This window comes from Arabidopsis lyrata, assembly GCF_000004255.2.
Source record: "Arabidopsis lyrata subsp. lyrata unplaced genomic scaffold ARALYscaffold_3, whole genome shotgun sequence".
NCBI lineage: Eukaryota > Viridiplantae > Streptophyta > Magnoliopsida > Brassicales > Brassicaceae > Arabidopsis > Arabidopsis lyrata.
In genome coordinates this window covers 8,611,639-8,638,661 of record NW_003302553.1, presented here as the reverse complement: position 1 = coordinate 8,638,661, position 27,023 = coordinate 8,611,639, and the positions used below count along the sequence as shown (strand labels likewise).

The 27,023-nt window shown below is 36.3% G+C and overlaps 3 protein-coding genes and 2 long non-coding RNA genes across 8 annotated transcripts in view; 3 read left to right on the top strand and 2 right to left on the bottom strand.

Moving 5' to 3' along the window:
• LOC9319277 (F-box protein At3g19880) overlaps positions 1–244 on the top strand; it is a 1,079-nt gene extending 835 nt beyond the window's left edge. The window contains 1 exon segment of the mRNA XM_002885296.2: positions 1–244. Coding sequence (XP_002885342.2) covers positions 1–244 — 244 coding nt within the window.
• A 5,702-nt stretch (positions 245–5,946) lies between these two features.
• On the top strand, positions 5,947–6,577 carry LOC110230388 (ubiquitin-conjugating enzyme E2 36-like). Its single transcript, XM_021033133.1, has 3 exons — positions 5,947–6,107; positions 6,207–6,259; positions 6,401–6,577. Exons 1-3 carry the CDS (start codon positions 5,980–5,982, stop codon positions 6,451–6,453), a joined length of 234 nt encoding a protein of 77 aa, XP_020888792.1. The 5' UTR covers positions 5,947–5,979; the 3' UTR covers positions 6,454–6,577.
• A 406-nt stretch (positions 6,578–6,983) lies between these two features.
• Positions 6,984–10,874, bottom strand: LOC9321408 (AP-5 complex subunit beta-1). The gene is made up of 3 exons (XM_002883163.2): positions 9,326–10,874; positions 8,695–9,134; positions 6,984–8,604 (listed from the first exon to the last, which is right to left on the bottom strand). Exons 1-3 carry the CDS (start codon positions 10,751–10,753, stop codon positions 7,116–7,118), a joined length of 3,357 nt encoding a protein of 1,118 aa, XP_002883209.1. The 5' UTR covers positions 10,754–10,874; the 3' UTR covers positions 6,984–7,115.
• A 3,668-nt stretch (positions 10,875–14,542) lies between these two features.
• LOC110229638 lies at positions 14,543–15,007 on the bottom strand. Its single transcript, XR_002333012.1, has 2 exons — positions 14,928–15,007; positions 14,543–14,581 (listed from the first exon to the last, which is right to left on the bottom strand). It is a non-coding gene; the product is annotated as an uncharacterized LOC110229638 (long non-coding RNA).
• An 801-nt stretch (positions 15,008–15,808) lies between these two features.
• Positions 15,809–20,514, top strand: LOC110229642. 4 transcript variants are annotated; one of them, XR_002333016.1, is made up of 7 exons: positions 15,809–15,900; positions 16,040–16,100; positions 17,019–17,091; positions 17,426–17,574; positions 17,742–17,850; positions 19,978–20,035; positions 20,121–20,514. It is a non-coding gene; the product is annotated as an uncharacterized LOC110229642 (long non-coding RNA). The 4 variants fall into 4 exon arrangements; XR_002333015.1 differs by having other exon boundaries at positions 17,432–17,574; positions 19,978–20,514; XR_002333014.1 differs by having other exon boundaries at positions 19,978–20,514.
• The last annotated feature ends 6,509 nt before the right edge of the window (positions 20,515–27,023 follow it).

The following is a 27,023-nucleotide window of genomic DNA, read 5'->3' as shown; positions in this document are numbered from 1 at the left end:
TTTCTTAATCTGTTTTGATTTTACGGCAGAGAGATTTGGAAAGCTTCTTGATCTACCATTTACACTTGATTTTGCATCAGAAGATAATGGGATTCTATCTTGTGTTAAAGAAGAGAAACTTGCGGCGTTATATCAACAACGTGATACTACTATGATAGAGATTTGGATTACTACTAAGATAGAGGCCAATGCGGTGTCGTGGACCCCCTTCTTAAAAGTTGATATTGAGCGGCTTCTTCATTGACGAAGAGAAGAAACTCGCCGTGGTGATCCATGCAGAGGGTTTTGTAGAAGGCAAAAGAATTTGTGAAAGAACAACTTCTTTCATCATTGGAGAGAATGGATATCTGAAAAAAGTGAATCTTGGAGAAGAAACATACGATAACCCACTTGTGTGCTCTTATATATGTCCCAAGTTCAGTGCAAATCAACTAAATTGCAGGACGCGAAGGGAGAGAGAATAAGAGGAAGAGGAAGAGGAAGAGCAAAGGTAAGGGAAGACGTGGGAGGGACCTAACCAACAAGGTCTAAACCAGTATATACAAATTGTTGTGTGTTAAACCATCTTTTATATGATGAATTTAAATACTGTGTGGCTTCATGGAAGAGACCTTAATTAATAGCTTCTGTTTCAATCTTTATTATTAGTGTGGAGGTTGCTGCTACTATGTTTAGTTTCATAGTAAAAAGGAAGTTACAAGAGAGTTACAATGGTGGATTGAAACTCTGGAAATCCACCAGATTAGAGAAAAGCTCTCTGCTTTTATTAATTAGAATGATAAAACTGTCTTGCAAATAACCTAGGATCTCTCTTTATATAGAGAAGAAACCAAAACATAAAATAGAAAACTCTAAGCAAAATAGAAACGTGAAATAAGGAAATATCAAAGGAAAAGTAAAACTACTAAAACTAAGTCCCTCCTACGTCAGTCTCCTCCACCTCTGAAGAACTTGTCCTCAAGTTCTCTTCTGGATAAAGGACTTCATCTGCATGATACTCATGAATGTCAGCTACATTAAAGGTATTGGAAATGTTCATCGATTCCGGGAGGGCCACAACATAAGCATTATCATTGATCTTCCGTAACACCTTGAACGGGCCATACTTGCGAGGCTTCAGCTTGTTGTACGTACCAACTAGAAATCTCTCTTTACGAAGGAACACCATCACATCATCACCTTCTTTGAAAACTTTGAACCTCCGACGTTTATCAGCAGCGACCTTGTTCTTCATCCCGGTAGCCTCTAACTTAGCCTTGACAGCTTCCTTAACAGCTAAAATCTCTTCAGCCATAGTTTCAGCTGATGCACTTACTCCAGGAGCCTTTGGCAACTTAATCAAATCAACCACATGCTTAGGAACAGAAGTATACACTAGAGAAAAAGGTGATTTTCCTGTCGCAGAATGTACAGCACTGTTGTAAGCAAATTCTACTTGAGGTAGAGCTAAATCCCACTGTTTTGGCTTGTCTCCACAAATACTCCGAATCATATTTCCCAAAGTTCTGTTGGTTACTTCAGTCTGTCCATCAGTTTGTGGATGAGCTGTAGAACTTCTATTTAAAGCTGTTCCGAACATCTTCCAAAGAGTAATCCAGAAATGACTGAGAAACTTTGTATCCCTATCTGAAGTAATCGATTTAGGAACCCCGTGAAGACGCACGATCTCTCTGAAAAATAGTTTGGCTATATTTGACGCATCAGCAGTCTTCTTGCAAGCAATAAAGTGAGTCATTTTAGAGAACCTGTCAACTACCACGAACACAGAATCCACACCTCGTTGCGTACGGGGCAATCCCAACACAAAATCCATAGCCAAATCTTGCCAAATATCATCCGGAATAGGTAAAGGCATATAAAGACCAGTATTTTGAGACTGACCTTTAGAAACCTGACAGATATAACACCTTTTGACAATAGTCCCTGCGTCTCTTCTTAGATGTGGCCAGTAATACCTTTCCTCCAAGCTAGCAATGGTCTTATCTCTACCCAAATGACCGCTAAGACCACCACCATGAAGATCCCGAATTAATTTCTCTCTTAAAGACGAGCAAGGAATACATAACCGATCACCTTTAAAAAGATAGTCCTCTCGAATGTGGAAATCTGCACAAGGACGCTTTCCACTACACTTGGCCCATAACTCCTTGAATTCAATATCACTCTCATACAATTCTTTCAAGAACTCAAATCCAACAATTTCATGTGCTAAGGTTGTTAGCAAAGAAGCTCTTCTACTTAAAGCATCCGCGACCTTGTTAAGAGTCCCTGATTTATGTTGAATAATAAAAGGGAATTTCTGCAGAAAACTTACCCATCGAGCATGCATCTTATTGATCACTTTCTGACTGTGTAAGAACTTCAAAGCCTGATGGTCGGTGAACAAGATAAACTCCCTCTGTACTAGATAGTGCTCCCACTGTCTTAGAGCTCTAAATACAGCATAAAATTCTTGATCGTATGTGCTCCACTTTTGGCGAGCTTCACTTAATTTCTCACTGAAAAATGCAACTGGCCTCTTCTCTTGTGACAAAACAGCTCCTATGCCTACCCCACTAGCATCACATTCAACTTGAAACACCTTATCGAAGTCAGGTAATGCTAGAACGGGTGCAGTACAAAGCTTCTCTTTGATTGAGGCGAAGCTTTTCTCTTGCTCATAACCCCAGTAAAATTTACCTTTCTTCAAACACTCGGTAATAGGAGCAGTAATAGTACTGAAATCTCTGATGAATCTCCGGTAGAAAGTAGCTAGACCATGAAAACTGCGTACTTCCGTAACCGAATGAGGTGTAGGCCAGTCCCTGATAGCTCTCACTTTATCTTCATCAACTTGAATTCCATCCTCGCCAACAACAAATCCTAAAAATAGCAACTTGTTGGTGCTAAATACACACTTCTTCAAATTAACGAACAACTGGTTCTCTTGTAGAACTTGCAACACTTGCTTCACGTGCTCTAAGTGCTCCTCTTTGGTTTTACTGTATATCAAAATATCATCAAAATAAACGACCACAAAAGAACCTGTGAAGGGGCGAAGAACCTGATTCATTAGCCTCATAAAAGTACTAGGTGCATTTGATAATCCAAAAGGCATCACTAGCCATTCATACAATCCATCTTTACTTTTGAAAGCTGTCTTCCATTCATCTCCGGGTCTGATTCTGATCTGATGATATCCACTACGAAGATCTATCTTCGAAAACACCTTAGAACCTGTTAATTCATCAAGCATATCTTCGGGAACAAGAAGGACTGGAACTGCACATGGGCTCATACTTTCACGAATGAATCCTTTCTTCAACAAATCTTCAATCTGCTCTCTCAAGATCTCATTCTCCTTAGGACTCATACGGTAATGAGGAAGATTTGGTAAGCTAGATCCCGGAATCAGATCGATCTGATGTTGAATATCTCGCATGGGAGGTAAATCATTTGGTAATTCATCTGCTATCAACTCCTTGAACTCTTCTAAAATTTCTAGCACATCTTCGGGAATTGCCACCTCTTCTTTCACAGCACTCATTAATCCTTTGATCACCACCGGACATAAACAGTTAGTCTCTTTAAAGGATTCATCTAGCTCCTTTTCACTATGCGTCAACACCAAGAAACTAGACTTTTTCTTTACTGAATCCTTATGAAAGTGTAAAACAGGAGCCATTGCAATCTTGTGTACACCCCATGTAAACATCAACACGTTATCCCGTCCTCGATATGTGACATCATTATCATACTGCCAAGGTCGACCAAGTAAAATATGACAAACATCAATATCAAGAACATCACAAAGTACCTCTTCTTTATAGTGCTTCCCAATGGAGATAGGAACTTTACAAGTTAGTGCTACTTGAGCTTGGGTACCCTTGGTAACCCAACCTAGAGCGTATGGCTTCTCATGTGGCTCTGTAGGTAGCTTAAAATGATCAACTAGCTTCTGAGAAACTAAATTCTCGGTACAACCATTATCCACAATCAGGTTACACACTTTATCTCGAACAGTGCAGTGTGTTCGAAACAAATTCTTGCGTTGCCCCTCTTCTTTGGATGACAACAAGATTCTTTGTAGTACACAATTCACCCTTTCATGCGATTCTTCTTCAGCAAACTCAACTCCTTCATACTCATTATCCTCTTCTTCATGTTCTTCTTCTTCCTCTAGGTAAGCTAGAGTTCTCCTGCTTGGACAAACATTTGATTTATGACCTTGCCCTTGACAACGGTAACACTTGTCGATAGATGGTCTCGCATAATTATTACCTTGCCTTTGGATTGGTGTTTTGCTCTGCTGAACATTATTAGAACCATTGTTAGAACTACCAGTTCCTTTGTTACCAAGATTAGCATCCTTTGACACTACACTCTTCTCCTTATCTCCGGTTAATTCAGAATTATTTTGGGATGAGTATCTTCTAAAAGGAGTAAAATTACGAGGAGATTTTTCCATTAACTCAGCTTTCAAAGCTAGACTAGAAGCCTCTTGCACTGTCCATACAGTTTGCAAACCCATCTTCTCTTGTATAGAACTCTTTAACCCACTGATGTATCTTGCCACTTTCTGATTTTCTGTCTCTCCTAGGTCATTACGCTCAGAGAATCGCAAGAACTCCGCCGTATACTCTGTCACGGTCCTCTTTCCTTGAACACATTCAATATACATCTTATAGAGAATCTGTTCATAGTCCTCCGGTAAGAACCTTTCCATCATGAGCTGCTTCATTCGCCTCCATGTTTTGACTGGCCCTTTTCTTTGTCTTTGCCTCTGAATAACAAGTTTATCCCACCACACAGCAGCAGTACTCTTCAGCCTGATCGCTACCATCTTAACCTGCTTGTTTTCAGGAACGCCCATGACTTCAAAGAATCTATCAACACTGATTTGCCAGTCTAGAAAATCTTCAACTCCAATAGTTCCATAAAATAATGGAATGTCAGCCTTTACGCGGTAATCGTGATTATTCTGTCGATTCCTTTGCTCATCTTCTTCTTCCACAAATTCCTCTTCATCAGAACTTGAATTTTCATTGATAATAACACGATTGTTTTCCACTCTTGGGATTCCTCTTCCCTGGTTTCTCTGCTGATTTTCGTTAAGCCTAGCCGGTTCTCTTTCTCTGCCTCTTTGCTGATTTTCGTTAAACACCACTTGTTCTCCTTCTCTGCCTTGTTGTCGATTGTGTCTGCCTTGTTGATTCTGATTTCGTCCCATTCCTTCTCCTCCTCCTTGTCCTGCGTTAGCAATCTGATTGGTTAATGCTGCAATCTGATTAGTTAACGCTGCCACCAGATTTGCCAGGTTCGTGGTTGAGTCTTTCAAACTTGCTGTGAAACCCTCCATGTCGGCCTTGGTTACTGGTTGATCACCCATAGCTGTTCAAGCTTCGAAAAGAGTAGGAGATTGCCTGCTCTGATACCACTTGACGCAGTCGGAATCTCTAGGAATAGCAAACACTATGCCTAGATAGGAATCAAGTTCGCAAGCGTCGAACTTGAAGGATTGAAACTCTGGAAATCCACCAGATTAGAGAAAAGCTCTCTGCTTTTATTAATTAGAATGATAAAACTGTCTTGCAAATAACCTAGGATCTCTCTTTATATAGAGAAGAAACCAAAACATAAAATAGAAAACTCTAAGCAAAATAGAAACGTGAAATAAGGAAATATCAAAGGAAAAGTAAAACTACTAAAACTAAGTCCCTCCTACGTCACTTTATTAGTGTGGAGGTTGCTGCTACTATGTTTAGTTTCATAGTAAAAAAGAAGTTACAAGAGAGTTACAATGGTTCATTCAATGAGTGTCTTTCACTGCCTAGTTTTTTTATATGTATCAATGTTGCAAGGTTTATTTTGTGTGAATGAGAATTAGTTGGATCATGTTATTGATTTGTTTTTCCAGCTTTTGAGTGGTTTTGAAAAGCTGTCTCTATTTGTTTTTCCAGCTTTTGAGTGATTTTAGACATTGGGAAATGGTGGAATCATATGAGCAGCATGGTGATGAAAATGATGGGCATGTTCCATATGTACCTTCTGGTGACAGAATTATGGAGGATATGCGGGATTCTATCACTACAGAGATGGCTGAAGGAACGAGACTTCCATATTAACAGGTTTGTGTACCTAAGCAGTAATTAGTTTTATGATTCATGTCTTTGTTTTCAGGTCTTAAATATGATTTTAACTGAGTTTTGTTCAATTGATTGCTGCAGCTCCCGGTATTTCAATGTTATGATTCTTGGACCTACACAATCACCTTATGAAGGTAATTGTTTATCCTTGGTTTAAGGGGTTTTACTCTTTTTCGTTTCTTATGGAATAGTGCACACACGTAGCTGTAGGTTGATGTGTTTTCTAAGTTTTGATTTTGTTGCTGGATTTGATGATCCTTGACTTGTTCTTTCAGGAGTTGGGTTTGAATCGAGAAGCAAATACTTGTTTGGTAAAGTCTCTATCTAGATTAAGCAAATCGAGGAACAAAACCAATCTCTTCTTGCTCTGTTTTAAGACACTGCTTTGATTATTATGTCCCTAATCTTACATTATGAATGTATTTCACTAAAGCAGTGACATTGGTTGGTTTTAAAGGTCCATTTAAATGCATGGGTATTTTAGTCATTTTTATTTAGATGAGGATGTGGATGAATTACCAAATGATCAAACAAACAAATGTCCCTTTAAATGCATCATTAAGATGAACTACCCAAATGATCAAACAAACATCATTCAGATGCATCATCTGGATAGATCATTTGGATGCAAATACCAAATGATGAAACAAACAAGGCCTAATATACAACTATTAATTTTATAGCTTATTTTTTATGAATAATAGTTTTCTTTCTTTCTTGCATCTTTTTTCATTCGTTTTTTACCTTTTTTGTCTTCTATTTTTATGAGAATAGTTTTCTTCTTCTTTGTTATTAAAAACTTTGTCATCAATGGCCTTCCAAAGATACAATTTCACTTTAGAACTATCTCACTTGCACTAGTTTCTACTTTATCCCAATAAAAATAAATTTCTCAAAAAAATAGCATCGTCAGACTCTGTGTTTGTTCGTTTGGGTAACTTTATATGTAGGTGTGCCAAAAGAATAAGCAAAAAATAGTGAAAGTCTCTGCTATTGCAAAAACAAAGCTTCTAAGTAATCATCAACATAAGCTAAGCAAGGCCAATAATCTGTTCTTATATGCACCAATGTCGATCCTTCACCAACTTCCATTTCAAACATCAGATGATATCTCGGAGGAAGAAACATCAGCATCTTTATCTTTCCCATTTTCCCTCTGCTCCTCGTCATCGGAACCTCTTGGTCATCTCCATATCCAATGTATGTCAGACGAAGAGGGCCTCGGTTTAATCCCACCGAGGATGAAGAAGACTGGTCCGCATTTGCGCGATCCCCTTGTTCTTCTTCCTCTTCCTTCCACACAATGTTCTCGATGATTCCTCCGTCTCTTACAATGTTTACAAGCTGTTCTCCGCTGATAGCCACAACAAAGGGCGCTAAGCGAAGCTCAGTGGCCTGTATTACAATTTCCGCAGGGACTTCAAGCAGTTTTACTGACCGAGTCCCGCTGACTGCTGCAGCCGTTTTGCCACCTTTTAGTGCAAATGTTTCGTGTGCGGTGCTGGATGAAGAACCACACACTTCCCACAAAGCATTGAATAGATCTGAGTAGTAGCTCGGTATTGTATCTTCAGGTTCGTCCACTGGAGCAAGAGCTTTTAGGAACATGTCTTCGATACCCACAGGGACACTCTCGAGTTTTCCCTGAATCATCTGACCATTCTCTGCATTTGCTTCCATTGAAACCTCGACCAAACCTGGTGTAGGTTCTCTAGGTTCCAGTTCCACTGTTACAGGTGCTCCTCTCAAGCCATCTTTTTCCTCCTCTTTCAGTGTGTTTTCTACCAGGACGATGTCTAAAGAAACTTCTTCATTGGGTACATTGCTGTTCCAATGAGGCTCACCAAGAAGGAAAGGTATGCGGCATGAGGGAATAGAGCCATACGGGGCTGAAGATGAGAATTTGAGTACGGTCGCGAAAATCGCAGGAGGTGAGTCGACTTTCTCTAAATCGATTTTCTGACTTTCACTTCCCCATATACTGCTATATGGTTCAGCATCCAATCTCAAAGTACACGTTATTCTAACCTTAATTCCAGGCATGTGTTTGAAATCAGGAATCACAGAGAAATATCTTCTTAATCTTTCTAGAATCTCTGCAATCTTTGAGTCCATTACCCTTAACGTAGGTTTTCCTGATTCAATTCTTCGAGCTTCTGGCAAAATCTGAAGTTCTTGACTGCCATCCGGCTCAACTTCATCTACCTGGATTTTGTTTTCTATAATGCTATATCCATCAGTTCCAACACTTAGAGATGGTAGAGACAATGACCATGACTGTTTCACGAGTAGGGGCGTAACCCGTTCAAGATGAATATAGGATGAAAGGTTCCGAGATTTACTAGGATCATGACGAAAACGAGGACTTTGAACACTAAAGAATGTAGAAGAATGGGTTGATGGAGAGACAGCATCTGCGGGCTTCAATATGTTCTTAATTCTCTGTCCTGGTATACAGACCAGCATCCTCAGATATATCCTACAATATACCAATTTAAAAGGTCGGGTTAACGCCATCACGATTCATAAATATTAGAAAGATTTAGTTAAGTGTGTGTCATGGTCATACCTAGCATTGTCTCGGACCTCCAGATCAGGGAAATAGAGACATGTGAGGGAAAGAAGGCGAGAAAGTCCAAGAAATAATCTAGAGCTCTTATGGTGACTCATCAGTGTTCGACAAATGCCAAGAACTTCAGTTCCTTGATCCCACAATTTCAACCCCACATCAAACCCGCGCTTCTCAACAAGTGAAATTACAAACTTCGTAAGCAGCTCTATCAATCGAGAAGGAGGTATTGTATCATTCTCGGCTATCCGATGGAAAAGCGGGAAGTAAGCTGTTAATAAGTTTTTTTTCTTAAGTTTGGGAAGCAGATTCTCATCGACTGTCTGAAGAAACCGCTCTCCTAACCACTGATGCTTGTGACAGTGTATCAACCGCTCAATAAAAGCCACAATAACAGGGACCAAGATTTGAAACTCCAAAGTCATGTCTACCAGCAACCCCTGAATTAAATATAGAAGACAATCAAAATAAAGGAAGAGTACATCTGAGAGCAGAATCAGCAAAAAGATTGGTTCATGAACTAAAACTAATTAAAACTAAAAAGGGCCACAGAGTTCCGTTCCTTCTGAAAACTAGCAAAAGTGAACCATCATCAAGCAAGACCAAGAAGCAAGCAAAGAGAGCTACAGACCTGCACGTTTTGGAAGAGGCTAGACTCCATAAGGCTTCTAGTGGTGGAAGGGTCAGAGTCGGAATGTGTAGATGCACATATCAGAAACTTGTGTAAAGTGCGGAATGCTAGTTCAGTTTCTGAGCTCCATGAAGGCAACCATTTGAAATCCGAAACCGATACCAAGCAGTCCTGCAACAGATCTCCAGCAGACTTACTGTTATCACCTCCACTCAAAGCGTTGGAACTAACAGAGCATTGTACCAGCAGATCAAGCTTCAACGCTTTCAAAGCGAGTGGATCAAAAACTACAGGATGAAACTTCTGACCCATCTCAAGAACAGATTTCCTCTTCTCAAGCTCCCCACTCAGCATAAGCTTATTCAACAAACCCATTAACCAGTGCAGTGCAAGCAAGCGGAAAACAAGATAGATCTGAGTCTCCTTGGAAAAGAGCATAAGACGTCTCATGATCTCTTTCTCTTGTCCCTCAAACGCATCAGGGAACTGAGAATACACAAGCAAGACAACATGACAAAGCATTGGATCAAACGAATAAATCATCCCCAAGAACTGAACTTTCAACATAGAGGCCTGTAACTCCAACGCCGACGCAAGTGGCACAACCATACCCATAAATTCCATCATAGCACAAGACGTGAACAAATACGGAGATTCCAACATAAAAGCCAATGTTCGTCTCAGTTCCTTTTGATCTGGCCCCAACCCTTGACCATGACTCATAATCAAACTCTGATCACGCATCCAATTAGGAGCATTAAAAGGCACCAATGGTACAGAGGTACTAAGAAGTGAAACCTTAAGCTTCTGATTAACCACATTGTAGACAATTGTAGTGAACAAGAGAAGATAAGCTTGCACGGCGTGAGTTCTCTCCGCTTGACACAACGACCAAAGATGACCAGCGACATCAGATAGCAAACCAGGAAATGCTTTCTCAAGCTGACGTAAACACTCACAGGCGATAGCACGAGCTTGTCGATCAAAGCCGTGGTTAGGACGATTAACGAGCGCAAGAAGTAAATCAACAACTGCTTCAACGTGACCTACAGAGAAAGAATCAATCGATACAAGCACAGACGTAAAAGAGACCATAGCTTGCTCTTTAAATCCGGAAGATCCATCAGTCGGAGATTGTACAATCGCACGGAGAACATCGATGAAGCGATCAAAGGTGTCGTTACCACATTTATCAAACAAAATCGGGGAAAATTCGTCGAGAAAGACAAGGATTGAGAGCTTCACCGGCGTAGGAAAGTCTTTCTTGAGGAGAGACGAGAGAGCGAAGTCTACCAGAGAATCAATCTGGAAAACGGAAGTGAACCAGTCGCGAGGAGCGCCGGCGTCTCGGAAGTCGTCGATGAGAACGTCCCAATCATGGATAGAGAGAGGTCTCGCCGGAGTCTTCTCCGGCGTCGTCGTGGTCATTCTCCGATCGAATCTAGGATTTGAATCTGAAGAGAAAGAAAAATAAAAGTCATCTGAGAGAAGAAGATAAGACTATCCCTCGTCGCCGGCAGTAATACTCCGAGATACAGAACAATTCACCGAAGCTGCTGACTCATTATCTAATTATTTATTTATTTTTCATATTGGGAATCGCTAAAAAATAAAAAACATTTTAATTGTAGAATATTACATAGAATGTCATTAAAATAATTGCATTCAAAAAATTAAAAAAAAAAATCGTAAGAACGTACAAAATAATTTGGAAGTAGTATATTTCATTGACACAATCAAAACTAATATTTCATATATATATATATAATAGACGTTTGGTATCCAAATTGATGGTTGACATGATCAAACACTTGATAATGCATGCTTAAGTTACGAGAAAAAAAGAAGCTAAAGTTACGAACATGCTTCTTTGTCCAAAATATAATAAAACAAAAACAAAAACAAGAAAATCCATAGAACGTTTCATTGGCGAATGTGTGAAAGGTATTTCTAAATGATTTATATATCCTTTCTAATTTATTTTAAAATTATAATATTATATATGTACGAATTACATTTAAACATATTTTATATAGACATCCAAAATCAAATCGTAAAAAAGAAAAATCTCAAGTCAAAAAACGAACATACATATCCTTTATATTATAAAACACAAGTCATCTAACCAATCGAATTTTGCCCCATAAATTTCTATTTCATAATTTAATGATAAAAGAACAATTGTAGAACAAATTAAAATAATCGTGTAAGAAAGAACACAAAAAACTGTAAAAAAACCTATATCCCTAAATGACAATAACCATGTTGATTCTGCAAGAACCCCAACTCTGCTGCGAAAACTTGTGACTCAAGCCATCGTCTACGGCATATGAAAACAGAAAAACAACATGCTTCACAACTTCCAAGTCATTCCAGCCTCGACAGTTTTCAGGGAAATTGACAAACTAGTACGTAACTCGATTTAAGCTAGAAGACACAGACGCAACTTCTCCAGACTGATGCAACTGTGACTCCGATAAAGAATCTTATAATTCTCTTGTTTATACTTCCTTGTTTTTGTTTTACCTTTTTTGGCAAAATAATAATTATCTAGATCTAACTTCTTTGTAAACCTCAACTTTCATTCTTTAATGATATTTTTATTCTATTTCAACGATGGCTTATGGTCCGGCCTTAACTCTGTTTCATGTATTGCTCTATTTTAGCTTAATCTTTTATTAGCTACTTACAAAACTCTTGTACATAGTTTCTTATTTTGATTTATAAATTACACATTTCAACAAAAAAAAAAAAGCCACAGCCTGCCTAGTTGATTATAAAAGATCCACGTTGTTTCAACAAAATGGTCAGTAAGAATTAGTGGAAGAAAAAAAAAAACTACCGTTTTGCAAGTCTAAACAAAAACATCCATTACACAAAGTTAATCTAAGAAATTTACCCATTAGCAAGCCAATTTCGTAAATAATATAGCTGGGCCTGGGCTTTCAGGCCCCAAAACGAAAACAATATCGAGAATCTCATTCTGCTGCGGTAGAGCTTATGCTCTAATAGAGATACAGAGATACATGGGAGGCCGGGACCCGACAGGTCCGAACGGGGTCGGGACGCGGTGGTCTGGTGGAATCGTTTTAGATCGGTTCACGGGTCTGAGAATGGCGGAGCCGGTTTGTACCTCCGGCCGGCAAGGTACAGTTGCTATCGTCTTCTTACTTCTTAGATCAAATCAGATTTACAAGTTCCCCCTTTTTTTTTTTGTTGTTGTTGTTGTTGTTGTCAATTGTGGGTCAAATCAATATTTGTCGATTGTGGATCAGGATTTTCTGATGAATACAATGAATCCGATGTTGAGAACGTAGAAGCGGAAGCAAGCTGAGGAAGAATTCTGAAGCGAAAACAGATGGGAGTTGATGATGATGAGGCTTGTGCCGAGGTTTTTGAGGAAGCTATCAAGAAAACTGTGCCAAAACTCGAGGTGTTCGAAAAGGTATAATTGCGTTAACTCAGATTGAGAAAATTTAGTCTGTACTGATTGTTCTTGAACTTCCAATTAGATTGGAACGCCTAAAGAGGGTAGGGATTTCTAGCTCAAGGTTTTTTTGAATGCACTTAGATTCCATACTTTTCAAATGAGCTTTATAGAATACGTAATTTTTCTTGCTACACCAAAACTCTTTATTCCTTCGAAACCTGGCAGCCTCAGGCACCATCCTGTAAAAATCTTGGATAATATAACCAGAGGTTCGAGTTGGTTGTTTGTGATCTGCGCTAGAAAAAATTGCTCTAGCTAGCTCATCGAAATTTAAATTTCTTCCTATGTTGCCTTGTGAATGGATAATGGGTTGTGAATGGATGGGCAAGACTTTTACATCTGATGGTCAAAAGAGTGTATTTACTGTTATTCCTGGCAGGTCAGCTGCTTACTCGTCCTGTGAAAGAGAAACGATAGGTCAAATGTCTTGTGGTTTTTAGTTTGTTTTGTCTTTCTCTTACCTATTTACTCTCTTTCTTTTGCTCTTCATGGCGTTAGAACCCTCTAAGACCTAGTTAACTTCCATGACATGCTAAATACTATGCACATAGGATAGTAGATGCCCTATCTTTTGTCTTTAACAATTATTTTATATTCCTGCAGACCATTATCTAGCTATCTATGAGATGAGTGGGAACCGTGTCGCGGTCGTATTTGACAATGGAGGTGATACAACATCAGAGGAAAGCGAAACCAACAGAGCACTCCCACAAGCTACATATGCACTGGATAGAGGGTATATTTACTTCATACCGTTCTCTATGGTTGATGTGTAATCACTGTATATTCGGAGAATTTTCCTGTATCTAGTCAATTGACATCAAACGAACATGTAGCTGACCTTTATATTGCCTGCGCAGTTGGAGACCTAAAGCATGATTTAGAATGCAGGCAGAAGATGGCTACATCTCGCCATGGCGGTTTTAAATGAGGTAATGTATCCCGCTGTAGCAATTGCTCTTGACTTTATTTATAGTTTGATTTGAACCTATGTGCTCTATTCAGCCTATGCTGCGTTCTTCCAGCCCTACGATGTGAGACCTACAGTACCTTGACTTTCTCACAATAGTTGATATAGCCTTAATTTAACTTATTCCACTGAAAGGGTTTCCGTTGGCTTAGATTAGTTTCAAGATGTTTTACTGATATGCTAAGAACTGTGACCTAATTGCGAGTGCTATAACACCAATAGTTTCACATGCAGAGTTAATAGAAAACAAAACCTTGCCAATCTAAATTCTATAGTTCAATTGGACAACAGATTATAAAGTTGTCGCTTCAGAAGTAGTGGACAAAGGTGTCGGCATTGAACCTGAAATAGAAAAGGGAAAACACCATTAGGGGCCCTGTTAAGTTGATACAAATCTGATCACGAAAAAAACAAAAACTTACTCGTGTCTATTTCGTATGGTTCGTCTAGATAGCTGAGCACTGGTAGCAAATGTGAAGTTAAGCCGGATGTTGTTTCCTTGCTGCATTTTGGAAACAAAATGTTCCATTAACTTAGCAAAACATTGAACCAAATCTGATGAGAGGTTCCATTAACTTACCAAAACCCCACCGACTACGACTCCATTCCCATGTGGAGCCAAGTCCCACACGTTTTCATCAATAAAATATACGCTCTGTATTCTGAAAAGACCAGTTGTCTCAGCTGGTGTGACCGCTGAAACAGGGAATAGGTTCCTATGTGCAAACATAACTTCCATCTCTGGTCCTGTGAGGAATCTATCTCTCTACGGAGATATTGATCAATAGCTGGACATCTGCAATAGAGAATACAAGATAATTGTACCAAATCATTAAAATTCAAGCTATAAGCAAACTCACACGTTGAATGGTGTTGTTGATTTGTGTATAGTCGTTTTTATGTTCTAAGGATACATCAATTGTTCATGATATACATAGTTTCTTGATTGTTTAGTGGCTTGTGTTCTTCTAACTTACTAATCCTATCAAGAAGCAATCGATCTCATGATCTATGTCTTCATGAGTATTAAAATGAATAGATACCTTAAAACGCAAGCAAATTCTGGTGTATCTACAATCCCGATTCTTGATTTCATGAACTATCAACTGTTATGAAATCTGAAGTTCATTAATTACACTTACCTTCTGGTACCACTATCTGATTTTCTTGCAGGTTATAGAAGAGTGCCATTGATGATGTCACGAGAGCTTCGGAAGTTTGAGCGGGAAACGCAACGATCTTGGAGACGATGATTTGTTTGCTGTTTTTTTTCTGTTCTCGAGATCGGAAAAAGAAACTTAATTAAAGATTAGTTTTAGTTTTATGGAGAGAAAATAAGGATTACTTTGGGCTTAAGGCCCATATATTAACGTGTATATTTTTATTAAGATCCTAGTTTATAATATTGGTAACAGACTATATGAATTTTGATTTGATTGTAATATATTGAGTCAAATAATTAAAATTACCAATTATTGAATTTATGCATTTCTATTTATTGTAAATAAAAGTTAAGTGCTGAATGTGTGTATTTTTTAAAATAGTATAAACTTAAAAATTATGTATACTAAAGGTATTATATAAACAAATTAGGTTAGTTGAATTATTATATGAGATATGGTTATAATTAGTAAGATTTTTGGATTTAATTAATTTGGATTAATTGTTAAAAGAAACAAATGAAATTTTTTTAATTGAAAAAAAAAACAAACGGACAAAATTATAATCCGTTAACGGATTAGAATTCGTCGGTGAACTAAAGAAGAAAAAACAAAACGAAGATCAAAAACTCGCCGCTCCAAGATTTTATTGCTCTACTCGTCGATCATGATTCCATCTGTGAAGGGATATGTCGAGCAGTGTAGTGGTGAACAATTTCCGATTCGATTTCTGTTCAACAATCTCCTCCGCGGAAAACAATCACCATGTTGCAATCGAAGAGAATCTGGAAAATTCAGTGGATGCATGAAACTTGCTGATATCAAAAAAAAAAAAAAAAAAAAAAAAAAAAAAAAAAAAAAAGACTTGCTGATATCAACAGAGTGCGTAATCAACTGATTGTGTCACAGAAACAACACAATCGATCAATGAATTCATAATCGGAGCATTCTTAAGGTTAGTTGAGCTAAACCCTTCAATTCTAGATGTTTATAAATACTAAGAGAAGCTGAATTGGATTCTGCAACTATTGAGATTAAGTAAACTTGAAAGATGACTGTAACTGAGCCAAAGTAAACAACGGATTGTTATGCAGATGTACACAGAAGCAAATAGTTTTGAAGATGGAGAATTCATCAAGTAACTGACTAAGCAAGGTTAGTATCATGAACCAATCATGTAGAATAAGCTGTTTCTCTGTTTTATTTGAAAGAAAAATGGGAGAATGATAGTATGAAGTTTATAGGAAAATAGTCAAGTATCAAATATGTCATATTCTTGCCGATCTGCTTGCATCTTTGATCTAGTGAATGTGTATCATATATGCCATATTCTTTCCGATCTGCTTGCATCTTTGATCTAGTGAATGTCTTGTTGCTTAGAAAAAAGGTTCCTACATAAGAAATTGAAATAGAGTTTGCATTTAAAAACTGTTTTGGGGGTTTTTCAATCCATAATTGAAATCTTACAATGGAAATGAAAAGTAAACATACCTCCTTGAAGACTTTATGTATAGATATAGTCTGACTACTCATGTCAGTCTATGTTTTGGAAAACTTCTTTGAAAACAACATTTGTTGTTTGCTTCTGAATCTTCTCTTCTTTGTTGAGTATTAGTATTTTCAAACCTTTCTTAGAAGTAACTCTAGACAACGCAACATAAAGTTGGCCATGAGAGAAGACGGGTTTAGGCAAGTAAAGGCCAACTTGATCAAGAGATTGTCCCTGACTCTTATTGATAGTCATAGCAAATGCAACAGATAGTGGAAACTGTCTTCTACGCATCTTGAATGGCAGTTTGGTGTCTGAAGGTGTAATGTTTATGAGAGGAACAAAAACGATATCACCAATCCTGTCTCCTGTTTATCACTTTACCTTTGCACAAAAGCAGCAACCTCTGGAAATGGTGGTATCACAAAAACTTGTGAAACATCAAAGGAATTAGACAGAGTTCTAACACCTGTAGATTCCAAATGAGATTTAAGATATATATTTATTTTTAGTTTTCATATCTATATAATAAATAAGATTCATTAATGTGTACCTTTGTTGGATTTGATCTTGACAAATCTCAGCAAACAGACCACAAGACGCTCATCAGCATCTTGGCTTCCTCTATAAACAGTCTCAGCAAAGGAATCCCATAAGGTAACACCAATCCTCTCATCACTGTCACAAAAATGAACACGATCAGTTAATTAAAGTAGAAAATATATTGAATAAAAACAGTAACTTACGTTTCATCTCGCATCTCAAACTCAATTTTGCTTGTTGGTTTGTTATTGGCTTCAAGAGTCAGCAACTCTCCAATCATAACAATCTGACCAATAACATCTAAAAGACAAAAACAGAGAGAATGATATATATGTACTGTCTAAAACATGTCGTATGATTCAGTATATATATAGATTGAAATTAGTTACTTACCAACCAACATGTATGGATTAAGATCTCCACTTTGAATTCTCTGAAAACTGGCCAGGGACAGGTAACTTGAATCAGAGAGAGGATCACATGGAAATATCTGAGTTTCATTGGTGAAAGTCATCTTGTATAGATGATTGGTTGGACGGAATTGGCCACTGGCATAGTTGAGACTAAAGATCTCAATAAAACTCCAATGACCAACAGGTAGCCTGGGTGCATATTTGCTCACCAGTTCCTTCTTCACAGTAGCATGAATTTTCTTGCCCTGTAAAAAATAAATAGAAACTCTAGAATTAGATAACAAAAATAGATTCCAGATAATGTAATTTAAGCTTTATAACTGTTTGTGTTTGTTTTTACCATTTCATCAGATAAAATCAACTCTAGAGTTTCACCAGTATTGGCGGTGTACTGACGCGAGGAATGAAGCACCTTAACTTGGACTCTCCATTGTGTCTTGTAAGGCCGGACATCTTTTAGGTAAGCAAAAGTTGCAGCAACCATTTTTTTGGTAATAGATTAGAGAATACTTATCGATGGTAGGCTATGATTGATGATGATTATGAGAGGTTAGGCATGGAACTATATATAGGCTTATAGATTAGGTTAAAGAATGCTTGAGCTGAAAGAGTAAAAAGAATCGTAATCTCAACTAAATCGGCATAAAATCTCTAGATTGTTAGAGTTAAGGAATCTAGAGTAATTGTTAGCATTAAAGCAGTTGCTCTTATTAGAAATCTGTTTCAAGAAAATCAGAAATGGAGATTTTGCGAGATGATAAGAGATGAGGATAGGCGGGAATTTTTGATTCAAGTAGAAGAGGGAAACATATAATGGAAATGTATTTGAATTGTTATAGCCATATAGACGATTTTTAAAGATTGTATTGGAGAATTTAAAGAAACATTAGATGAGATTAGGTAAGTGATATAAGTAGTTCCGACGACTTATGGTTTTCGACCAGAGAATCCCGACGAATTTGATTTTGTCGGAAATGTGTCGGAATATGCTATTTCCGACGAATTTCCGACCAATACCGTCGTCGGAAATTGTGATGTTTTCTTGTAGTCCTGGAGTTTGAAGTTATTTACGATAACATGCCATTGAAATTTATTAATTAGATTTGTTTTATTTTGGTTAAGATATTACAATAAAAATTATTAGCCAATAATTATAATAAAAAAAGAGACAAAATCATCGACCATATCTCAACAATGTTCGTTTCTATTCCATATAATTTAAAAATCGCTTTCCAAATATTTTCATTTATTATCAACTCATACAACGAAATTTAGTTTAGATTTTAAAATATTTCCTTAACTAGACTATACTAATTAATTATGATTAGTATATATGGAAGAAAAAACAAAATTAGATATATATAATTATAGAATCTAAAAATATTCCAAAAAAATAAATTATTATTATACTAACATCATATAATATTTACAAAAAAAAAGATTAAATATAACAAATCTTTTTGGTGTTCTACTTTTATCAAAATAAAAATAAAAGTGAAGAGCTCCCAAATCATATGGTAGAATGGGTTAGGTTCAACAGTAGTATGTATACTACAACTTGAGAAAACGGGGTATGATTGGATCCTAGCTTAGAATTGACATTTGTCTAATGTAAGATGAGTTAAATAAAATTGTTAACCTCTTCTGACACTTACATATATAATTACAATACTAAATTACTTTACACATGTACTACAAGTTAAATTTTAAAAAATAATAAATAATACATATTATATATATATTAATACATAATTAGAAAATTTTAAAAATTTTAAATGTTTAGAAAGATATATATATATATATATATATATATGTAAAATACAAAACAATAGGTTATATATAAAGATAATCTATCAAACAAATTACATTTTGATTTTTTAAAAATAAATTATAGCTCCGCGTTGTACCGCCGGTTAAAATCTAGTTTATGGTAAATAAGGAGATTTTGAAAACTATCCTATTTTAGTTTTCATTTGAAAAATACACCTTTCTCTATCTTATATATTAAAGGAGAAGTCAAAAGTGCTCACGTTCGCTCTTAGAATATGAGCAGTCGTTTTTACCCCCTTCCCTTTAATTATATTAAATTAGTTAAATTTCTATTTTGTTAAAAAAAACGAAATTCTGAAAAAAGAAAATAAACGATTTTCGTTTCTTTAACCCTAATTCGTTCATTCGCTTATTGGGCTTATACTTTTACGGGGAAAAAATGGTCCGGTATAATTTACACCGTCATATGTAAAACCTTAAAACTTTATGCTGAAAAATCCTATAAATATAGGATGCCTCCCTTGAAACTCATACATCACGGCTTGATTTTTATGCATAGCAATTATGGTTTATAGTACTCTTTTGTACCTCAAATTTGGTCCTTTCTATGATGCATCGTCGTCGATTTTTTTTTTCTTTGTATGTTATGGTTACTTGGAAAGTAAGATCTCAATGATCTTTGCCAATTCGTGATGAGTTGTTTACGCGAGGTTTATAGTTTGGTCGATTACATGTTTTGATTTTCGTAGCTGTTTGGTTTTATATATGCATGATAATTCTCATGACGACTTTGATTAGCACTTCTTTCTTTCCTCAGATACAAGCATAAACTTTTTGGATCATGGAATTGCAAACGAAGCTCAAACCAAACTGAGGTATCTCCCTAATCTTGCTTGATTTATGCGTTTTTTACCAAAAACAAAATTAATTTTATTGCTCTACTATTGCGTGATCATATAGTTACGATCATCAATCAATCGACCGTGCGGCCTTATTATCTTTGGTACGATCTGTATTCTTTTACGTGTTGCCTTTTTTTATAACGCATTGTTTTATTGTTTTAAATATATTTATGTGATATGTAAACTTTAAATCTGTTCAACATGATGTGTTCTATATTATGGAGTCTATGAAGATTATTCATCGGCCGCGACGTGGTCCGGATCGTATGAAAAAGAGGGCACAAGTCGATATGGACTGGAAGATATGTTTCCGGACTTATAATTATCATTATCGTGTTATCGATATCTCGATGTATTTTTAGGTTTTGGTTATGATATCTTTGTTTACTATACTAAATTCGTATTAGTAAACGAAATCTTTTCCGTATTAATGAATGAAATACTTTTGAATATGTTGAGCTTATCGTCTTGGGAATAATATTACCCATATTCTGATTCTAATTTTTTACCGGAAAAATATTCGCTATTGAGAATATTAATACTCCGAATATATATGCGATGGTTTATACCTAATCGGCGGCATGACACTTTATATCGGTATATCATGTGAATTATAGCGTATTTGAAACTATCTTATTCGTTTAGCTATACCCAATTTACCCGTTTTTAGAGAAATAAAGCACGATTAACCTTAAAACGTATGCTGTTAATAATGATGAAATATCGCATCCGTTTATTTTAAATGTTATTAATAATTTGAGTTACATAAATCAAGTTGAAACACATATCTATCAATAATAACTATAGCAATATATATCTCATTTTCTTTTTTATATGATCTTTGTGGTTGATTTGATATGATCTTAACAAATAGACTATATTATGGTATGTATTACTTGAGGTTATCCTATACAATTTTATTATACACATAATCATTATTTTTGTAATTAGAGATTATACTATATAATATTATTATACAAACAAAATTGTTAAGATAATAACTACTTATTATGTTTTACTACCAAATCTTTCGAGATTGTATTTAATATTGATATATACAAATATCGGAAACTTTTAAACAATTATTATAAACACAAATTATTACGATAAGAACTACTTATTCTGTTTTACTACCAAATATTTCGAGATTGTATTGAATATTGATATACAAATATTCTATACTATTAAACAGTTTTCTATTTTTCCGTTTTGCTGATTATAGAAATTTCCGTATTATAATTATTATATATGTTTATATGTTTTGCTCATAGGAAGTTAGATGTTTCCATTTTTTCTTTTTGGCTAGAATGAATATGTGAATATATGAATGTTGATATTTTAGCGGAATAATCTGTGGATATCGTTTACGGTTTTTCCTCTTTATGTAATTATATGTTCCATATTATGTTAGTTTCTTTTTTTTAAAAGTATTTAAATGTTATACTAAATATTCTCAGTATTTTATTTGGTAACCGCGAAGTTTGGAGATAAATATGAATATAATGTTTTTGTAATATTTACCGATTTTTTTGTGATTGTGTGTGTATCACGACGATTTTAAAATGTTATTTTTCTATAATTATATGACTTTGGTTGAGTCTATCCGTGTATATATATGTATAGATATATCTCTACCATACACCACCGTGATTAGCGACTAGACATACTCGATTTTTTGTTCCCAGTGTAAGGATCTTTATTAGATAATGACTACAACTTCGTTATGATATTCTTGCTTTCTGAAACGATTTAGCCCTTTCTGATCCTTCTCATTACTTAATTTTTCCAGGTGATGAGGTACAGGATGTTTGACGATGTTTCGCTCTTGAATTCTTCTAAGACTGATTGGCTTATCCGGGTGCGGGTTCTGAATGTCTGGCACCATGAAGAGCGTGGACTTGGCACAAGTCTAGAAGTAATCCTGTCCGATAGTAAGGTTTGTGAATTAATGTTTTTTTCCTTATATTATGATTGTTGGATTTTTGTTCTAATCATCCTTTTTATGTTTTTCTCTTTTTGTTGGTTCTTTTTGGAAGGGTACAAAGGTGCAGGCTTCGTTTAGAGGATGTGCTTACCATCGTTATGCTTCTAAGATTACTTCTGGTGATTGGTTTGATTTTAAAGATTTTAAGGTTGTTGAGCAGTATGGTTCGTGCAGGGCCACTAATCATCGATACAAAATAATTGTTCTGTACTCAACTGAAATCGATATAGCGTCTGTTATGCGCGATGATTGTTTCTTTGATTTCGTTGATTTTAAAAAAGATAACGGATGGCGTTCATTCTGATGATTACTTGGTTGGTAAGTATTTTAAGATAACGTTTAAATATATTTGTTAATAGATTAAACATAATTGTGATACTAACGTTAATATAAATAATTCTCAGATGTTATCGGGCAAGTCATTCATGTTAGTGAATTTCCAACTTTGGATCATTTGGATGGTTATAAAAAGGACAACGGTTCCGAGGATGGTGACTCTCTACCGAAATTTTTTTATCTTAAAAGATTGATTAAGACGTGCCTAAAGCCTCCTGGAGATATCGTCAAAACTGTGAGTACCGGGTCGTTGGATGGCTACAACAGTGATGATGTCGAAGAGCTGACCGGTGACGGCGATAGTGACGAAGAGTCGTGTACCGAAGACGAAGGTCGTGTAGAAGTTGATCCTGAATATCAGATTGATAAAGATGAACAAGATACTGACACTGACGAGGTCAACGATCGCATTGCGAGTACTGACGATGATGCTTCTGAGGTAAGCAAGGACGAGTACGATTTTGTAGGTGACTATGACGAATGCGATGACAATGATTGTGCGGCTGAATCCGATGATGATTTCTATGAAGTGGAAAAGGACGATTATGAAGACGGCGTCGAAGATGATGAGGAGGATGTTGACTCAGAATATAGCGTTGTGTCTGAGTCGGAGGAAGAGAACCTCGATGGTTGTGATGGTAAGATGGTCGAAGAACGTAAAGCTGACAAATTGGATGATTATTCCGTGCATCATAAAATCTCTTTTGATCTTCGTGACTCCAGGTACGTATTTTTTGTCTTATAACTTAATATGTGAATGTGTTTTTTTTTTTTTTTTATATTGACACTAAGTTTATGTTGTTGTGTTATAATAATAATGTCTTGAAGTGTGAATTGGTCGGTTATGAGGCAGTCAATTTCTACAAGTCTTTTAAAAAGTGGCAATACGATGTTATTATTTGTGTGATCCGATGGGGTGTCGTGGACGTGTTTCAAGGTACGTACGCATTTGTATCCTGATTTTTATTTTATTGATTTGCTGTGATTACCATAATCTTCTAGAATAATAATAAATTTTTAATGTATATTAAATAAGCTAACTATAACTGCAACAGAATGCACTCAAATCCGTTTGAATCCTGGCTGGTTAACGAAAGTGTGTGTTACTTGGGAGGATAACATTCAAATTTACTGAACTTTTCCTTTACTTGTTTTACTGGTTATTTGATGATTGAAATGGTGGCTGGTTACTTTGGATGTGATGAATGAGCTTTCTTGGTTGTAAACAGACTAGTAATGTCTGTTTAACTTTCTAGTTGTGGAAAGTTATAATAAATACTGATCTGACCTTGGTAGTTCAAGGTTAGCTCTCATTATGAGTTTGCTACTTTAAAGCTTTTTTGGTTTGAAAGTGTCTTTATACCTGATTTGATTGTGGTAGGTAATGATACTTTAAGACTAATAACTAGTTTACCTTACCTCTATTAAACCAGAGGTATGTTAAATTCATTCTCTCCTATTCTCTTTTCTTCTATCATATCTCCTCTTTGAATCTCTCCTTTTACCTAAGCTTTTACTTCTCTTCCTTCTATTAAGCTGTCGGATATGGATTCAAATAACCATCCAAATAACCAGTGTCAATCTCAACCATACTATAGTCTCCAAAACTTCCCTTACGGCAAATTTTCTTCCAATGCAAACATTTCCTTCTCTCAAATCCCTTCTTTTAGTTCACAACCGAGCCCACCACCAGTTCAAGCTGCAAGTCAACCAGAAAAGACACCAAGGGAGAGAAGGATTTGGACCAGCAAGGATGATCTTGTTCTTATAAGCGGTTGGTTATACACATCAAAGGATGTGATAATTGGGAATGACCAAAGGTCAGGGGCCTTTTGGAAGCGCATAGGAGAGTATTATGCTTCTAGTACTCATGTACTAAATGGGGCTGAGCCAAGGCTCCCTGACCACTGTAGGCAAAGATGGCAAAAAATCCATAGGTATGTCGCTAGGTTTTCTGGAGCTTATGCTGAAGCAGTGAGTGAGAAAGCCAGTGGCATGAATGACTTGGACATTCTCAAGAATGCTCACTAGATCTACGCTATCAAGTACAAGAAGAAGTTCACTTTGGAGTATGCATGGAATGACCTTCGCTACGAACAGAAATGGGTTAACCTGGAGCCTATGAACCCTACTTCAAAGACAACCAGCTCTAACAAAAGAAAAGCCGATGATGCTGCACCATCTTCCGGATCAAATGTTGGTGAGCAAGAGAGTAGGCCTCCTGGTATAAAGGCAATGAAAGCCAAGAGGAACAAAGGTAAAGACAAGGTCGGACCAGCTTTGGCGTCTGATAACATGTGGGAGAAGAAAGAGAAAGATATGATGATGAGGGAAAAACTCCAAAAGATGTCTGTTTACAACACTCTCCTTGCCAAGAATGACACACTGGATGAAGATGAAAAAGTTCTTAAGAAGAAGCTAATGTCTGAGCTGTTTTAATTTAGGCAAAACTTAGTTAATTTACCTTTGTATTGATGTCTGTTTTAACTATGTTTGTCTGAGATGTTTCTGTTAGGTAAGTTTTAATGGCTGTGATGTCTGTTTTAACTTCCTTTGTATTGATCTCTGTCTTTATTTCCAGTTTCTGATTTGCTTGCAAACTTCTCTCTGTGTTGTTGGTTTCATGTTGAAGAAGACATGGGACTTGACTCTATGTATTTAAGCTTTACTTTGTATTGATGTAATCGAGTATGTAATGTAAAAAAAGTCAGATGTCATGTTGAATCAATACCCGAGAGTCACATGTGTTTGGATAGTAGTATTAAAGCAAGAGTCACATGTGTTTGGATTACTTTTTTTAAAGCAAGAGTCACATGTGTTTGGATTGTAGAATTAAAGCAAGAGACACATAGATTACTTTCTATAAATATGTGATTCATACCGATGTTTCTCTCATCAAAATCAAACTTCCTATAACTCTCTCACACCCAAAAAAAATCTTTCTCTCCTTTCAAACAAATACAATTCGCTTCTTTCCTTCTCTAATATTTTCTCATCTTCGTATTCGGTTCCGTTTTTATGGCTTCTTCTTCCAATCATTTTGACTTTCATCATGGATCTAATAATGATGATGATTTTTTGACCAATATTGTGACGAACAATTTGATAATCTATGTGATGCTACTGAAGAGGTTATTCCGACCGAAAGGAAGAAGCGTACTTATATAGAAAGAAATTGGGAAGACGGGCACGAACAGTTGTGGGAGGATTATTTCTGTGATAATCCGACTTACACGGAGAACCTATTTCGCAGACGGTTTCGCATGAACAAGGCATTGTTCCTGCGTATTGTAAATCGTCTCGCAGCCGAAGTGCCATATTTTAAACCAAAAAAAGATGCCACCTTCCGGAATGGTATATCACCGCTACAACAATGTACTGCAGCAATTCGACAATTAGCATATGGGGCTGCGGCGGACTCGATTGACGAATATGTACGTATTGGTGAAACGACGGCACGTCAATGTTTGGAACATTTCGTCATCGCAATAGTTGATTTGTTTGGCAATGAATACCTACGCCGACCCACACCAGAGGATCTTGAAAGACTACTCTTTTATGGAGAACAACGGGGTTTTCCCGGGATGGTTGGAAGCATCGACTACATGCATTGGAAGTGGAAGAATTGTCCAACCGCTTGGAAAGGAATGTATTCACGAGGGACCGATAAACCAACAATTGTTTTGGAGGCGGTAGCTTCTCCTGATCTTTGGATATGGCACGCATTTTTTGGAGCGCCAGGTACTTCTAACGATTTAAATGTTCTTGATCAATCACCAGTATTTAATGACATTATTTATGGTCGAGCACCCGAAATAAACTACTATGTCAACGGAAGGGAGTATAATTTGTCATACTATCTGACGGATGGTATTTATCCCGAATGGGCGACTTTTGTTAAATCCATCCAACAGCTTCAACACCCAAAACATTCTTTGTTTGCACAACGTCAAAAAGGTGCACGAAAAGATGTTGAGCGTGCTTTTGGAGTCCTACAAGCTAGATTCGCCATGATTACAAATCTATGTCGGTTTTTGTCTAAAGGCAAAATAGCATATATTATGAGAGCATGTCTCATACTCCATAATATGATTGTCGAAAATGAACGCCATTCATACACTCTCTATGACGAAGAAGAATTCGAAAAATACGATATTCATACGTTTTCAGTCGAGATGCCTACAAATCTCCAAGGTCTAGGTGATGGTCACACAAGAATTCGTGATAGACAAGCACATCACCAATTAAGAGAGGATTTGATTGAGAATATATGGAATAAATTTGGACATCTTCCAAATAATTAATAAGTTTTTTTAACTTTGTATTAATTAAATAAAATGTTTGTAACCTTTAATTAATATGTTTTTTTAATAATTATTTGGAATTGTATTTTGTGTTTCTTTTTATTTTCAAATCAATGTTAATATAAGTTTACTTTTTAATGTTTTCTATTTTAAAACTAAATTTTTAATTTTAATATACTTTAAAATGTTTTAATTATTAAATTATTAATTCATATGATCTAAACATGTTCTACCAATAATCAATTACTTTACAAAAGATCTTAATTAAAGCTCTTATAATATTTTAATATTTTTTCTTCCTTCTTTAAAGATGCACCTTTATATATGCTCTTACTGA